Source organism: Charadrius vociferus, unplaced genomic scaffold (genome assembly GCF_000708025.1).
Source record: "Charadrius vociferus isolate BGI_N301 unplaced genomic scaffold, ASM70802v2 scaffold396, whole genome shotgun sequence".
In the NCBI taxonomy this organism is placed as follows: Eukaryota; Metazoa; Chordata; class Aves; order Charadriiformes; family Charadriidae; genus Charadrius; species Charadrius vociferus.
The window spans coordinates 42,910-59,261 of record NW_009648783.1 but is presented as its reverse complement, the minus strand read 5'-3'; the positions used below and the strand labels follow the sequence as shown (position 1 = coordinate 59,261).

Below are 16,352 nucleotides of genomic sequence, written 5' to 3'. Positions count from 1 at the left end.
GCTAGCTGGGGGAGGGGGCAGGAAGTCCCCACTCGCTTGGAGCGGGTTGGGGCCGTTCGGGTCCGGTCAGTGAGCGGTGGCACTGTAATCGTGTTTGTATATTCATTTATCGGTGTTATTGTTATTGTTTTCTCTTCCCTTTGCTGTTCTGTTAAACTGCCTTTATCTCAACCCACAAGTTTTGCCTTTTTCTTCTGATTTTCCCCACGTCTGTGAGGGTTGAGCAAGTGGCCATGTGGTTCTTTGGTGCCGGCTGAGGCCAAACCACGACAATGACCAAAGAAAAAAACACAGAAGGGGATACATCTCACTTCTGAAGAACCAAAAAACACCACTGGAGATGGAGGGCTGCAGACTTAATAACAGTGATATATTCTTCTTACTGAATATTCAAAACCACCTAGAAGAGCTACCAGAATACTCACTAAAGAGAGAAAGCTTTCTCTTTATAAATGTCCATGAAAAACATTTATAAAGGTGATACGAAATATCTTTTTCCTTTCATCATATTACAAATAACCCAGATCCAGCTAGTGTCTTATGAGACACCCTCTTTTTCTTTGCACAGTAGAATGCATTATGCACAATCAGAAACAATCTCCTTCAGTAGGAAATCTTATTGGGACACTGTGACTGACCAATAAAGCCGTACGATGGAAGAAGGCTCAGAGGAGACAGGCAGGGGCCATGTACCCATGAAGCTCAGGAAATAATGCAGGGTGTGACTGACCACAGCCGTTGAAAAAAAACTGCTTTATCTCATAGAATCATGTCAGAGTTAAAGGAGTGTCTGGGTGATCCTCTTAGAATCATAGAATCATTTAGGTTGGAAAAGACCTTTTAGATCATTGTGTCCAACCATCAACCTAACGCTGCCAAAACCACCACTAAACCATGTCCCTAAGTACCATGTCTACCCATCTTTCAAATACCTCCAGGGATGGTGACACACCCCCTCCCCTGCCCAGCCTGTTCCGATGCTTGAAAACCCTTTCAGTGAAGAAACTTAAGAAACTTTTCCTAATATCCAATCTAAACCTCCCTTGACGCAATTTGAGGCCCTTTCCTCTCGTCCTATCACTTGTTACTTGGGAAAAGAGACCAACACCCACCTCGCTACAACCTCCTTTCAGGTAGTTGTAGAGGGTGATAAGGTCTCCCCTCAGCCTCCTTTTCTCCAGGCCAGACAACCCCAGTTCCCTCAGCCGCTCCTGTTCTGGTTTGAGGTAAAACAGGACGAAATTTGTTCAGTAACTTCACTTCTTAGCTAGGCCTCTTCTAACTACTGAAATTAACAGCATATTGTGCAGACAGTGTTCGCTCTCAGAGTGATAAGACCTATGTTTATAGCTGATGCCAAGGCATGGTATGCAGAGAGGCTCTTGCTTATACTTATTACTATAACAACCAAGGCCAACCAACTTTGTTACTTGCCCCATTGGAGGGTCAGAAGCAGAAAAGCATAGAGCGGTCTCACCTACGGGGAGGAGCAGACAGGACAGGTGACCCAAAACTGACCAACAGGGTATTCCATCCCATCTTCCATCAATATAAAAGCTGAGGGATCAAAGGGTCAGCGCTCTTTCTTCAATGGCTGATGTCCGAGGAAGATTCTGTCTGTTCGTCTGCCTTTGTTCCTGATCTGTGTGTTCCTGAATCCAGTTCCTGAGTTCAGCTCCCATCTGTCGCTGAGTCCAGTCTAGGACTTTCCCAGTGCCTGACAGTGATGTGATTGTCATCCCAGGAGCTCTATATGGGATGTATATATTGTATATCTGTCATTATTTTCTTTTTTGATATGAATACTGTACTTTGACCAAATTGAAAGTCAAAAGATACTTTTAAAAACTTCTCTTCAGTATACCAGAAACAACAATAACAGTTCAAATGATGTATAGGTATATTAGCTAATGCTTACTATCTAGACACTATTGACATCTGACTTTTTGGAATAATTTAAGAATTTGTGAGCTAAGTCACAGGGAGAAAAAGAAAAGCAAATTAGAAATGGTAATATAGGGCAATGGCCTGCAGATACTTTATTTACATGAGAAATACTGCTTTAGTGATTGTGAATACTACTGCACTTGGTTAAATGAATGGCCTGCAAGAATAGGACATAATACTTCTAACCCTCACTCCCTGAGAAAGATCTTAAACCAAGTAAGCAGCCGTGCTTTATCCATTTGAGTTCTGTTGAAAGAAATGAGATTACTCAGGATAATGTCAGGAAAATCTCATTCCCTAACTATTGAACCAATGAGTCTTTATAGTATGTAAGTGTATGAACTTTCTTGAGAGAGATATATAGTTTACATTGTATACTGCACAGTCATAGTTAAGTAAGCATGACTAAAGGACCTCAGCTCATTGCAAGTAGAAGGACAGCCCCCACCCTGAAGAATAAAGGATACCCCTGGACCACTGAGATATAACACCATCATCCTAGCCCCTCTAATACCTCTGTGAACCCTCCCATTACCTGGCATCATAGATAAGTAACTAGCAAGACTGACACTAGGGATGTTAAAATCAAGAAAGAAGCAGATGGATGATGATGCCATAGAATTGTAGTTGCTTTGCAAAACAGCAGTGTGTGTATTAAGTAGCGATTGGTCAAATCATGTTGTACCTGAATGCCTGAAACATATAAGAACCATGTGTAAAACTGGATTCGGGGTGCCTGAATTTGAATGGGACACCTCATGCACGTGAATAAAAGAATTACTCTTGTAATTCTAGACTTTGCATTCTAGCCTCTCTCCTTGGTTGGCACAGGCCAGTTTCAAAATTTTTGTGACAATAACAGCCATATATATATTGATAAGATTCCTAAAATACAAATATTTTGGAACACAGACTTTGTGTTTGTCCTGGTTTGAGGTAAAACAGAACCAATTTTCTGTTCAGTAACTTTACTTTGCAGCTAAGCCTCTTCTCACTATTGAAATTAACAGCATATTGTGCAGAAACTGTTTACTCTCAGAGTGATAAGACCTACGTTTATAGCTGATGCCAAGGCATGGTATGCAGAGAGGGCCTTGCTTATACTTATTGCTATAACAACCAAGGCTAACCAACTTTGTTACTTGCCCCGTTGGAGGGTTGGAAGCGGAAAGGCGCAGTGGGGTCCCACCTGCGGGGAGGAGCAGACAGGACAGGTGACCCAAAACTGACCAACAGGGTATTCCATCCCATCTGCCTCATGCTCAGTATAAAAGCTGAGGGATCAAAGGGTCAGAGCGCTCTCTTTCTTCAATGGCCGACGTCTGAGGAGGACTCTGTCTGTTCATCTGCCTTTGATCCTGATCTGTGCATTCCTGAATCCATATTCGGAATACTGTCCATCACCGAGTCCAGTCTGGGACTGCCCCAGTGCCAGCCGGTAACATGATCATCATCCTGGGAGCTTGATATAGTTTTGTATAGATTTCATTCTTTCCTTTTTATTATTAATATTTCATTAAAGTAGTTAAATCTTTTCTAAACTCATAAGTCTCTCTCTCCCCCCCCTCTTTTAGAAGAGAGAGGTTGGGGAAAGCACCTGTTGTTCGCCCCAGTGGGCAGACCAGCCCAAACCATGACTTCCTTCTATGAGAAGGAAGACTTTGTTTATTTAAACAGAAATGACCAGCTTTATTAAACCATTTTATCACAGTAACAATTTCAAATCACATCTACCAGCAAACATCCAGCTCCTCAACTTATCTAGATGTCTTAACACGGTGCACCTACAGCTGTCTCCTTTCATTGGAAGGGAGGGAAACTAAAAGCCAGGCAAGTTACATGCAGTGATGTACTTTTAATGATGAAACCCAACTGATAGGGGAATTTACATCCACAGGTTTGCTCATGTCAGATAAGTCAATCCCAGCCAGGCCTAGGCAGGTACACAGCTACCCCAGCGCTTCCACAGAGCTCGCCCTGGGCAAGGCCGAAAGGTTACTCCAAGGGCGCACATAACCCCCCCGCAACAGAACCCGTGGGCCCAAGGGCTGGCAGCCTTCAGCGGACACCAGCACCCGCATTGACAACCCTCCTACCCTAATTCTTCTTTTCCGTCTTGCCCTATAAGGAGAAACTACGGAGGAGGGGCGGGGGGAGGAGGACACACACGACCCGGACAACACAAAAGACTGACGCCTCCCCAGTCCAATCGCGGCGATACTCGCCCACAGCAGCAGGAAAAAAAGCGAGCTGCAGCGATGCAGGTGCGCATACGGTCTCTTTTTCTCCTGCCTCCCTTCCTAGCTCTTCCAATCACGTGGCGCAAGGAGGCGGGGGTTGGGGTGTCACGTGAGAGCAGGAGGCTGGGGCTGGTGATCCAGGCTGGAGGGGAAGATGGCGGCGAAGAGAGAGCCTCCGCTATTGATGGATGTACGGCCCGCCGACTTCGAGGTGCTGGAGGATGGCAAGAACGTCTTTGCTAGTTCTGTGTCCATCTTGGAGGTGAGAACTTGTCCGTCCTGCAGCTACCCTCTCTCCTTCCCTGGTGCAGTCTATTACTGCGAGGCCCAGCCGTTGCTCAGACCCCTGCGTTGGAGTGTGATATTGCCGGCACCCATCGGGCCCTCCTTGACTACTGAGGGTCCTTTCCCGCCCCCATTTCGGCCTTGAGCTGCGGCCCTCGCCGCTCTCTTCTCTGGGAGCGGCAGCTCCTTGGTCCTTGCCTTTGGGTGGGGAGAGCCGACTTGCCAGGGGCCCTCCGGGGCCCTCAGCCCTGCCTGAGCTCGGTGGTTCCCCTGAATGAAGTCTTTCTCCTGTCAAAAAAACCCCAAACCCCTAAAAAACCCACGGAAAAGTCTTTCTCCAAGTATCATACCTGCAATTGTTCAGAGAAATCAAGAGTCTAAAAATGTTCGGTGAATATATCTATAAATCACTCTTGTTTTCCATGTCAGGAGTCTAATAAAAAAACACGCTACAACTGAACGTGTAAATAATTCTTAGTTCTGAAAAATGCTCATGTGTTCACTAATGTTGGAACTTTTTTCTAAGTTGTGGCTATGTTTTATCTCTGCTAGTCTCTTATAGAAAAACTTTGTTCTCCCTGTGCACAGTTATACATTTAAAAAGAAAATTGTTTGTATTCCTCCTCTTGAAGTTTCCTGTCCCTAACCTTTACAGTAACAGGATCGGTACATATTTCTTGGTTTTGCTCTGACTGTTGCCTGTCCTTAAAAAGGTCAGTAAGTAAAGAGGCTCTTAAATGTGTTTTTTAAAGACACTTGCACTCTCTGACCTCCCACCCCCCCCCCCCCCCCCCTCGCCGTACTAGGTTGTAGCCTAGGTTGTATAGGTTGTAGCCTTTGTTCATTGTCATCCCACTAGGAGTAGGAAACGGAAATAGCTGACTGGGCTTTCTTTCTGTACATCTTGTTTTTCTTTGCAATGAAAGAATGTTTATTATACTTATATACTGATATGTAGCAACTGGTTCTCTGCTATTTCACTTTTTTTTTTTTCTTTAATTTAACAGTCAAGTCCTTCATCTCCAGAGCCAGCAAGTCTTCCTGCAGAAGACCTCAGCACAAACTCTAATGGTCCAAAGCCAGCAGAAGTCATGCCAGATGATGATAGAGAAAACCTCTTTTCTGGTAACTGCTATTGTTCTTCTAATAGACTCTTTTCCTCTTGGACTCAAAGGGGTGTGTTTTTGTGAGGAGTAGGAAAAAATTCTAATGCCTTAAAAGGTAATTTCCATGTCTGTAAGGAAATATGAAGTACCTTTGCAATGGAATCTCTGATTTTAAGCTTAAGCAATTTAATATTGTTGTAAATCTTAACCATTGTTCAACCTGTTAAAGATATACTTTTTGGAAAACTTATTAAGTAATGTTTTCCTTTGGATATTAGGAGCATCACTATTCTTTGTCAATCATTCTTTATTGGATTCAATGGTCACCTATTTAATGGAAGTCCTATGCTCTTCTGCAATATACTGTCAAATTTATGAACTTGAAATAATTTGCAAGAAAAGTGACATACTATAAAAGGAAAAAGAGTTGAGGTTCCTTGTGCAAAGTTTGTTCTACTCTTGTTAACACATCTAGCTACTGGTTGAATATTATTGTAAAACTGTGTTGAAGTGTAGCCTTTTCTTTTTGAACTGCAAGTAGAAGACTTAATCTTCCTTATTAGCAAAAATGAAGTAATATGTGACTTCTCTTTAAGGGTAGATGAGTTTTAATAGTAAATTAAAATTGGCTATTTTTTTCCACCTAATTTATGTGTTGTCTCAGCAGTAAACACTATTACACTCTTGACAATACATATTTTTGTAACAGAACTAGTAAGAATTACATACTGAAGTAATGGCACTTTGAGAAGCTTATTTGATACAAAAGTTAAATTTAAGTGTCTTAAGATCTTGACAGTGATGTACAGGATTTTTTTCTTGTGGGACTCTGGCTTTAGTTCAGTTTGATTACTAAATACAGGTTTCTCTGATATGTACCGTCATTGCACAGTGTTGCAGTGTTAGCTAGTTAATAACTTGTTCTGCTGATGGTGATATAGTGTATCTTGTTATGTAATAATATTCAACTTCATGTGTGTGTAAAAACATGAAGCAAGTTAAAGCCTTGTTTTCTACTGTATAACCATTTATAACTGTCCCAGTCCTTTTTTCCAATTATGAAGACTGATAATTCAGATCATATTGCAAGCTGGAGGGTATTTCTTCTTATTAAAAGACTCTTTTATTATAATAAAAAGGTGAGAAACTGACATATGGGATCAGCCCTGGCATTTCACTAGCATAAGATTTGGTCTCTAATATTTGACAGTACTGGACGTTTTGGAGAGAGAAGTATGAAAGTTTTGATAAGTAATCAGTCAATGACACTTATTTTTAATCCTTGGTTAGTCGCTACTTTGACATTGGTTTTCTACAGTCTGTTTTTCCTAACATGGATTATGGATTATGGTTGCTGTTACAATTACAGGTGTAGGAGCATTTACTAATCAAGAAAGGAGATGTAATGTTTAGAATATATTGCATGTCGAAAGATAGTTCTAAATGCTTCTCAATACTAACACTTTTCTTATTAGTGAGTCAGTTGGCAGTCCTTTTTGAATACATTCCTAATCTTATCTTTGTGCCCTAATGTAATTATTTTAAAATAAAGTTTATAGCAATTAGTTCTGGGCTGCTTTATATAGTTAAGTGTATACACATGCCCATTACCTTTGTTCTCAACTTATCAAACTTATATTTGCATATATCTGAACTTACATTCTAACAGTGTCATAAGCAAATCTATTGATTAATTTGCAAACTCTCTAAAATAGTCTGAAGAGAAATGGAGAATTAAGTGATAATCCCAGTAGTTTTGTATTTATATTACCTGATATGACCTACAAAGACTTTGAACACTTTACTAGTACAAGAAAGCTTTATTTTTAATTTGGTTATATAGCTTCAGTATATAAAGCCAGCTTTTTTGTAACTGTAGGGCCATCTGGAATAGATATTTTAGGAAAGCAGATTCTCCTTTGGCTGGAAAAATATTAAATTAAGAAAAAAGGTGCCTGGACTAAATATTGATGGGATCCAGACAGAGGTAACATGTTAGCAGCCAGATTGTTGCAAGTGAATCAAACACTGAGAAAAGACAGAGAAATGATTTAATGAGTTTTAGTTTTGCTATGGAAGACTTTTTTACATGCAAGCAGCGTTCAGCTGTGAAAGCATCTGATGTGCTGCAGGTCTAATACAACTCCAAGTGATTTTTAAAAGGTCAGTTCATATACAGATTAAGGCTAGTACAAACTCAAACAGGAAAAAAAGACTGATCTATAAAGCCAAACAAAACTTGCAGAAACATATCTTTAACAGTAGCCTGTTCTAAACAGGAGTTTTGCATAATACAGTTCTGTCCTAGTGATGAAGATCTAACTTTGTATCACTGTCAGCATGTGTTTTCAAAAACAATGTCTAATTTGTGTTCTAGTGCTTCACTGCTCAGGCCAGCCCTTGGAAGTCTCGGACTTTGTGGGTAACAGAGAAAGTCTGGAGGAAGGAAGACTTTCCCTTGGTTGATGAGGAGCAAGTTAGAGATCAGTTAGGTAAACTGGATATCCACAAATCCATGGGTCCTGATGGGATGCACCCGTGAGTGCTGAGGGAGCTGGCGGAAGTCATTGCTGGGCCACTCTCCGTCATCATATTTGGTAGGTCCTGGAGAACAGGTGAGGTGCCTGAGGACTGGAGGAAAGCCAATGTCACTCCATCCTTCAAAAAGGGCAAGAAGGATGACCTGGGAAACTACAGGCCAGTGAGCCTCACCTCCATCCCTGAAAAGATGATGGAACAGCTCATTCTGGGTGTCATCTCCAAGCATCTAGAGGAAAAGAAGGTTATCAGAAGTAGTCAACATGGATTCACCAAGGGGAAGTCATGTCTGACTAGTCTGATAGCCTTCTACGATGGCGTGACTGGATGGGTGGATGAGGGGAGGGCAGTGGATGTTGTCTACCTTGACTTCAGCAAGGCTTTCGACACTGTCTCCCGCATCATCCTCACAGGCAAGCTTAGGAAGTGTGGGTTAGATGAATGGATAGTGGGGTGGTTTGAACAGTGGCTCACAGATAGAGCTCAGAGGGGAGGGGTGGCTGACATGCCAGAAGGCTGTGCCGCCATACAGCGTGACCTGGACAGGCTGGAGAGTTGGGCGGAAAGGAGCCTTATGAAGTTCAACAAGGGTAAGTGTAGGGTCCTGCACCTGGGGAGGAATAACCCCATGCATCAGTACAGGTTGGGGGCTGACCTCCTGGAAGAGCAGCTCTGTGGAAAGGGACCTGGGAGTCCTGGTGGACAACAGGATGACCATGAGCCAGCAATGTGCCCTTGTGGCTGTGAGAAACGCACTCATCATATTGAATTTTAGTTGTGGCAAATTCGGTGGATCAAAGAATATTTATTACAGTGCTGGGAGTTACACAGGGGATTTCTCCCCCTGTGGCTCATTTTCCCTTTTACAAACGCTTGTTTTTATTTTGTATTCCTTATACTTATTCATGTTTTTTTCTTTGAAAATAATTTGCATAATCAATGAGGTTTTGGAACACAACCCACCCCCAATTACATAGTCAATGAGTTCTTGGAATGCAACCCACCCCCAAACATGCCCCCTCCTTTCTAGTGGCGCAGGCGATAATGCTTCCTCAGGGGTCTTCCTGGTGGTCATTGGAGGGAGGCTCAAAGTCTTTATCACTATGTCCTTCTTGTGGCTTCTTTATTCTTTACACTTCTGTGGTGATCTTAGCTAACTACACCACTTGTTTTGCAATGGTTCGGTACTTCCAACTGTTGCTTTCATCTGATATCCTATCTAACACTATCCCTTTTCCAAACGCATTGCAAGTACGCACCCATCTTAGCCGAAGCCATAGCAAGCACTCATCCATTTTAGCTGAAGCAAAATTCTTTGCTAAATTACTTATTACATGGCCAAGAAGGCCAATGGCATCCTGGGGTGCATCAAGAAGAGTGTGGCCAGCAGGTCAAGGGAGGTTATCTTCCCTCTTTATTCTGCCCTGGTGAGGCCGCATCTGGAGTGTCCAGTTCTGGGCTCCCCAGTTCAAGAAGGACAGGGATCTGCTGGAGAGGGCCCAGCAAAGGGCTACGAAGATGGTTAGAGGATTGGAACATCTCTTTTATGAGGAAAGGCTGAGGGACTTGGGTCTTTTTAGTCTAGAGAAGAGAAGACTGAGGGGGGATTTTATTAATGCTTATAAATACTTTAAGGGAGGGTGCCAGGGGGATGGGAGCAGTTTTTTTTTCAGTGGTGCCCGGTGACAGGACAAGAGGTAACAAAGGCACAAACTTGAACATAGGAAGTTCCATCTGAATGTGAAGAGGAACTTCTTTCTTTTGAGGGTGACAGAGCACTGGAACAGGCTGCCCAGAGAGGTTATGGAGTCTCCCACCCTGGAGACATTCAAAACCCTCCTGGATGCCGTCCTGTGCAACCTGCTGTAGGTGACCCTGCTCTGTCAGGGGGGTTGGACTAGATGATCTCCAGAGGTCCCTGCCAACCCTGACCGTTCTGTGATCCTGTAGCATCAGACTGATCCCAGATAGGTTTCTCTTGTGGCATGCTGCGCTGATTCTGTCCATGGAGGGAAGGTCCTTTGTTTTGTGATTTGAGCTATTATATAATTTTCTTGCAAGAAAACAACTCTATTCGTAAAGGATGTTCTCATGAGAACCCCTTGCTGTACTGTTAGATAAAGGCAAGTCCACGCACGTTGCGTAATCTCCATTGCCAAGTGGGAATTGCCTGCGGCCTCCTTTGTTACAATGAGCTGGTTAAGTTTTTCTTGCGGCCAAGGGATTTGTGCTCCCCAACGCAGGCCTGAAGGTCATGCTGGATGTGCAGCCCAGCACAGGCCTGGGCCTCCTCAAGTTAACTGTTATGTGGATCACTGACTCCTCAATGTGCAGTGGTCTCCCGGTCAGGATTCTACCCCTTGATCCACACACCGTTCACCTGTCCCAAAGATATATTTTAAGTTACAGGTTATATTAATAATGTAATAAGTACTTTAGGAAAAGAATTTTGCTTCAGCGAAAATGGATATGTGCTTGCTATGACTTCAGCTAAGATGAGTGTGTGCTTGCGATGTGTTTGGAAAAGGTATAGTATTAGGATATCAGACGAAAGCAACAGTTAAAAGTACTAGACCGTTGCAAAACAAAAGGTGGTGTATTTAGCCAAGATAACCACAGAAGTGTAAAGAATAAAGAAGCCACAAGACGGACATGGTGATAAAAACTTTGAGCCTCCCTTCAATGACCACCAGAAAGACCCCTGAGGAAGCATGTCGCCTGTTCTGCTAGAAGAGAGGGGGCATGTTCGGAGGTGGGTTGTATTCCAAGAACTCATTGACTATGTAATTGAGGGTGGGTTGCGTTCTGAAAACTCATTGATTATGCAAATTATTTTTGAAGAAAAAACAAAAATAAGTATAAGGAATATAAAATAAAAACAAGCGTTTGTAAAGGAAAAACGAGCCACAGGAGGAGAAATCCCCTGTGTAACTCCCAGCGCTGTAATAAATATTCTTTGCTCCACCGAATTTGCCCCGACTAAAATTCAATATAGTGAGTGTGTTTCTTACAATAACATACAGGCTTCTTAAGACCTAAGTATGAGACCCAGTAGAGCAGATATGGCCTGTTTTAGATCACTAACTCCTTGAATACATCGTCTTCTGAAAAGCTCCCAATGCGGAGGGGGCGTGGATGATATTGTTGGTTTTTTGTTTGTGTTTTTTTTGGTCAAGAGAATATTGTAGGAACATCTGTTGCTATTGTGAGAAACACTCGCTCACAGATAAAAAGGTGAAGAGGACAAAGTCTTTGAAGCAAAGATAAAAATTTATTCAAGATCAAAATAAATGAGTCAGCTGAGTTGGGAATATCTCAAAAAGAACACACTTAGTTACAAAACTTCAGGTATTTATGCCCTCCCCCGATTGCCCAAGATCCTGTCCCCTTTTCCTATTGGTTTGTTACTTTAGGGCGCACATTCTTTCATGACCAGTTAGCCTATCACAAACTCGATTCACATTTTTCTTCTTTTAAGGAGTTGTTTTTCTAAGTTACGTAGCCCTGCTTATGCCATCGACATACGAAATGGCTGAAGCAAAACAATCCCTGAGTTCATCTCTCACACTGTCTTAAAACCTGATCATCCATAACCTTTTTATATAGAGTTAAGAACTAAATCTTGAATGACTGTTCTAAAATGTTGGTCTAAAATTCAGTGTATAGTTGAAGCTGAAGAAATGTGCCATGGACTGCCTGTGCAGGACATGGCTATGCCTTCTGCTTCTAATGCTCATAGGTGATGAGAGTAAGGCTGTGAAATTATATCAGCGCTCTGTCACCTTTTTCAGAAAAACAACAAATTTTTCCACTTCTCTAGACTGGTAAAAGATTGTTTTTTATGTGTTTTGGGAATGGACCCTCTCATGCAAGCATCTAGCTTCTGGGTAAAAGTGAAGATGTTTTTGTTGTTGGTGGTTTTGGGGTTTTTTTAGCTTCAGATGCAGATAGATTTGTTTTAGGTCTTTATTTTTCAGAGTTCATACAGAAAAGATGATGCTAATTCTGTGGGGCAAATAAAACATGTACTGGAAGCCCAGTTGAACAGCAAAAGTTCTAGCTAATAGTGTCTGTCAGGCTGTTGTCATGTGAAATGTCTAATCAGAATAGTTGTGTAGATTCTTGGCTGCTTTTTAGAACCTGGTTATTCAGTTCCAGGTTTGTTCTGGAAGAAACACGCAAAGGCATTTGAACCTACAGTTTTGAAGTCAGAAGAAAGCTTTATTGTTGGCTGACTGTCCTGTTAATACTATTCATGTTTTCATTAAGATTATTCTTAGCTCTCCTATTATAATGGCAAGAGTCACGAGTTCTGACTTAGGCATAGTAGTTTCTCTCAGTTTTTTTAGGATATCTGTCTCTGAAATAGCAGTAAACACTGGGAAGCCATTTTTAGTAACTTGTCTTCCATTCTGGACAACAGTTTATACTTCAGTGTACTTCCAAATTTGTGTGATGATCTTAGTAAACTTTGAACAATAGTAAGTCACTTAAAATACTCAAAGTGATGTCAGAAGTCTTTGACATTTAGAGGTGTGATAAGTAAAAATAACTTGTTCAGCTGAGGTGATGCTGCTTATGAGGAATTGCAAACTTGTACTTTCGAAGATGATGATGTTTCACGAATACTAGTGGTGAGATGAATACTAGTGGTGGCCAGCAGGTCGAGGGAGGTGATTCTACCCCTCTACTCCACTCTCGTGAGACCCCACCTGGAACACTGCGTCCAGCTTTAGAATCCTCAGCACAAGAAGGACATGGACTTGTTGGAGCGTGTCCAGAGGAGGGCCACAAAGATGATCAGAGGGCTGGAGCATCTTTCCTATGAAGACAGGCTGAGAGAGTTGGGGCTGTTCAGCCTGGAGAAGAGAAGGCTCTGGGGAGACCTTATAGCGGCCTTCCAGTATCTGAAGGGGGCCTACAAGAAAGCCAGGGAAGGACTTTTTACAAGGGCATGTAGTGATAGGACGAGGGGGAATGGCTTTAAACTGGAAGAGGGTGGATTTAGAATAGATATCAGGAAGAAATTTTTCACTCTGAGGGTGATGAGACACTGGAACAGGTTGCCCAGGGAAGTTGTGGAGGCCCCATCCCTAGAGATGTTTAAGGCCAGGCTGTATGGGGCTTTAAGCAATCTGGTCTAGTGGGAGGTTTCCTTGCCCATGGCAGGGAGGTTGGAACTAGATGATCTTTAAGGTTCCTTCCAACCTAAACCATTCTATGATTCTGTGTAAAGAAACAATAGGTATCTAATGTTGAAATTGAGTTCCAAGCTTAAGTGCTGAAGAGAGCTGATAAAACCTTGGTATAGTTTCCTGTGGAATGTTAATTAAGCATAAATAGTCGTCATCTGCAGCAGGCTGAGAGGTTTTCATGTTCTGTTGGAGTTGAGCGTTGTGACAGTGATCTTGTATCAAAGAGTGTTTATGTATTGTAAAGTAGATATTATTGCATACAAATCTTATGGCATTAGATTGGTGGGAGTGCTTAATATGTGCTGATAACTGCCATGACTGATGTGACTGTTGGTCTCGATGTTTGTTTTTTTTTCTCCTAAAAGTTGGACAAAGCAGTTGCATCTCTTTATGCAAGGAGCACTTGTGCTTTTGAGCACTTTCTAGTAAAGCAGTAGACCTAGATTTCTTTTTTCATGTAAATATTAATACAGAGTTTACAAAAAAGCCTTAAAAACCACCCCAAAAAACCCAGCCAACCAACTAAATACTTACATTTTCATCGGAAAATCTAAACTGAATAACTTGAGGAAATGTTTCTGAACATACCATAGTTTCTACTTGGAAACCTACCAAATTCATCTTTCGATGAAAAACCAAAAGAATTGTCAATGGAACTTCTTAATCTGTAACATGCCATCCAATTTCTTAAAGCGAAAGCAGAGTATGTAAGAAGCATAGACGTCAATGTTCTTTGGAAAAAAGACTTTCTTAGGAAATATATTCTCAGCTTATTTACTACTTTAAGACTTCTTTTCTGAGGGGGGGAAAAAATATCTAGGGGGTCTACAGGAGTGGCCTATGTCTGTCAATGGAACTTCTTAATCTGTAACATGCCATCCAATTTCTTAAAGCGAAAGCAGAGTATGTAAGAAGCATAGACGTCAATGTTCTTTGGAAAAAAGACTTTCTTAGGAAATATATTCTCAGCTTATTTACTACTTTAAGACTTCTTTTCTGAGGGGGGGAAAAAATATCTAGGGGGTCTACAGGAGTGGCCTATGTCAGAAGCTGCTAGAAGCTTCCCCTGTGTCTGATAAAGCCAATGCCATCCGGCTCCAAGATGGACCTACTGCTGACCAAAGCTGAGCCAATCAATGGCAGTGGTAGTGCCTCTGTGATAACCTATTTAAGGGGGGGGGAAAAAAACCTGCTGCACAACAGCAGTCGGAAGAGAGAAGTGAGAATACGTGAGACACAACTTTGCAGACACCAAGGTCAGTGAAGAAGAAGGGGGAGGAGGAGGTGGTCCAGGTGCTGGAGCAGAGATTCCCCTGCAGCCTGTGGTGAACATCATGGTGAAGCAGGTTGTCCCCCTGCAGCCCATGGAGGACCTCACGCAGGAGCAGATGGGTACGCCCAAAGGAGACTAACCCTGTGGAGAGCCTGTGCTGGAGCAGGCTCCTGGCAGGACCTGGGACCCTGTGGAGTGAGGAACCCACGCTGGAGCAGGTTTGCTGGCAGGAGCTATGGCCCCCTTGGGGGACCCATGCTGGAGCAGTATCTTCCTGAAGGACTGCACCCTGTGGAAGGGACCCACGCTGGAGCAGTTTGAAGAACTGCAGCCTGTGGAGAAGTTCGTGGAGGACTGTCTCCTGTGGGAGGGACCCCACACTGGAGCAGGGGAAGAATGTGAGGAGGAAGGAGCAGCAGAGACGTGTGATGAACTGACTGCAACCTCCATTTCCTGTTGTTGTGGTTTAACCCTAACCGGCAACCAGGACCACGAAGCCATTCACTCACTTCTCCCAGTGGGATAGGGGAGGAGAATCGGGGGGGGGGAAAAGGAAACCTCGTGGGTTAAGATAAAGACAGTTTAATAGAACAGTAATGGAAGAGAAAATAATGGTAAAAGAATATACAAAATGAGTGATGCAATACAATTGCTCACCACCTGATGATTGATTGCCCAGCCTGTCCTGAGCAGCGATCACAGATTCCTGCCCCCCGGCCAACCCCCATTTATTTACTGAGCATGATGTCTATGGTATGGTATATTCCTTTGGCCAGCTTGTCCTGTCTATGGTCCCTCTCAGCTTCTATGGGAAGCTGAAAAAGTCCTTGACTGAATATAAGCATTCCTTAGCAACAACTACAACAATATGCGTTATCAACGTTATTCTCATACTAAATCCAAAACACAGCAGCTCCTAGGAAGAAAATTGACTCTATCCCAGCTGAAACCAGGACACCCATCCCCCTCTGCCACTCGGGGGGGGAGATAGAGAAAAATGGGGAGTGAAGTTGAGGCTGGGAAGAAGGGAGGGGTCGGGGGAAGGTGTTTTAAGATTTTTGTTTCCTGTTATCCTACTCCATTATTAATTAGCAATAAATTAAATTAATTTCCCCAAGTTGACTCTGTTTTGCCCGTGATGGTAACTGGTGAGTGATCTCTCACTGTCCTTATCTCGACCCACGAGTCTTTCATAATATTTTTCTCCCTCTGTCCAGTTGAAGAGCAGGAGTGGCTTGGTGGGCACCTGTCATCCAGCCAGGGTCAACCCACCACAACAGAGCTAGTACAGACTTCTTTTCCCCTTTAGAATCTGAGTCTTCAATGATAATAGCCTACTTCTGAAATTAACTTTTAATGCTTTGATTCTAAACAAAAAGTATAACATCCTTTTCTCTCTCCCCTTACCCCTTTCCCATGGCTCTTCTATTTCACTCATCTGGAATTATTTAATGTGTTGGATGCATGCAAACTTGTGGGTGAGAGGTAAGAGGAGGGAGGATGGCATAAATGCCTCTTTCTTCTCTCCTAAAAGAACCAACCTGCTGCTATCAATCAGAAACAGTTAATGTTTCCCTGGCTAGTATAAACTGTCTGTAGTCATTTATCTCCTCCAGTTAGGAAACTGGAAAAGGAGGGTTAGTAAGCAGCAGCTTTAAAAATTTGGTAATGCCCAAACAACCTGGGGTCACACAGCTTGAGAGATACTGGTTTAGATAAAGTCTAATGTTATGTCAGTTGTAATCCTGAAGTTGCAAGTTGCCATTCC

The 16,352-nt window shown here is 42.6% G+C and overlaps 1 protein-coding gene across 1 annotated transcript in view; it reads left to right on the top strand.

The window, feature by feature from the left end:
• Window positions 1-4,341: 4,341 nt before the first annotated feature.
• The window catches only part of LOC104288029 (sorting nexin-2-like), a gene marked incomplete at its 3' end in the record, with an annotated part of 54,265 nt that continues 42,254 nt past the window's right edge, over window positions 4,342-16,352 (top strand). Inside the window, exons 1-2 of the mRNA XM_009886766.1 lie at window positions 4,342-4,449; window positions 5,480-5,597. Coding sequence (XP_009885068.1) covers window positions 4,342-4,449; window positions 5,480-5,597 — 226 coding nt within the window. The remainder of the gene's footprint in view (window positions 4,450-5,479; window positions 5,598-16,352) is intronic.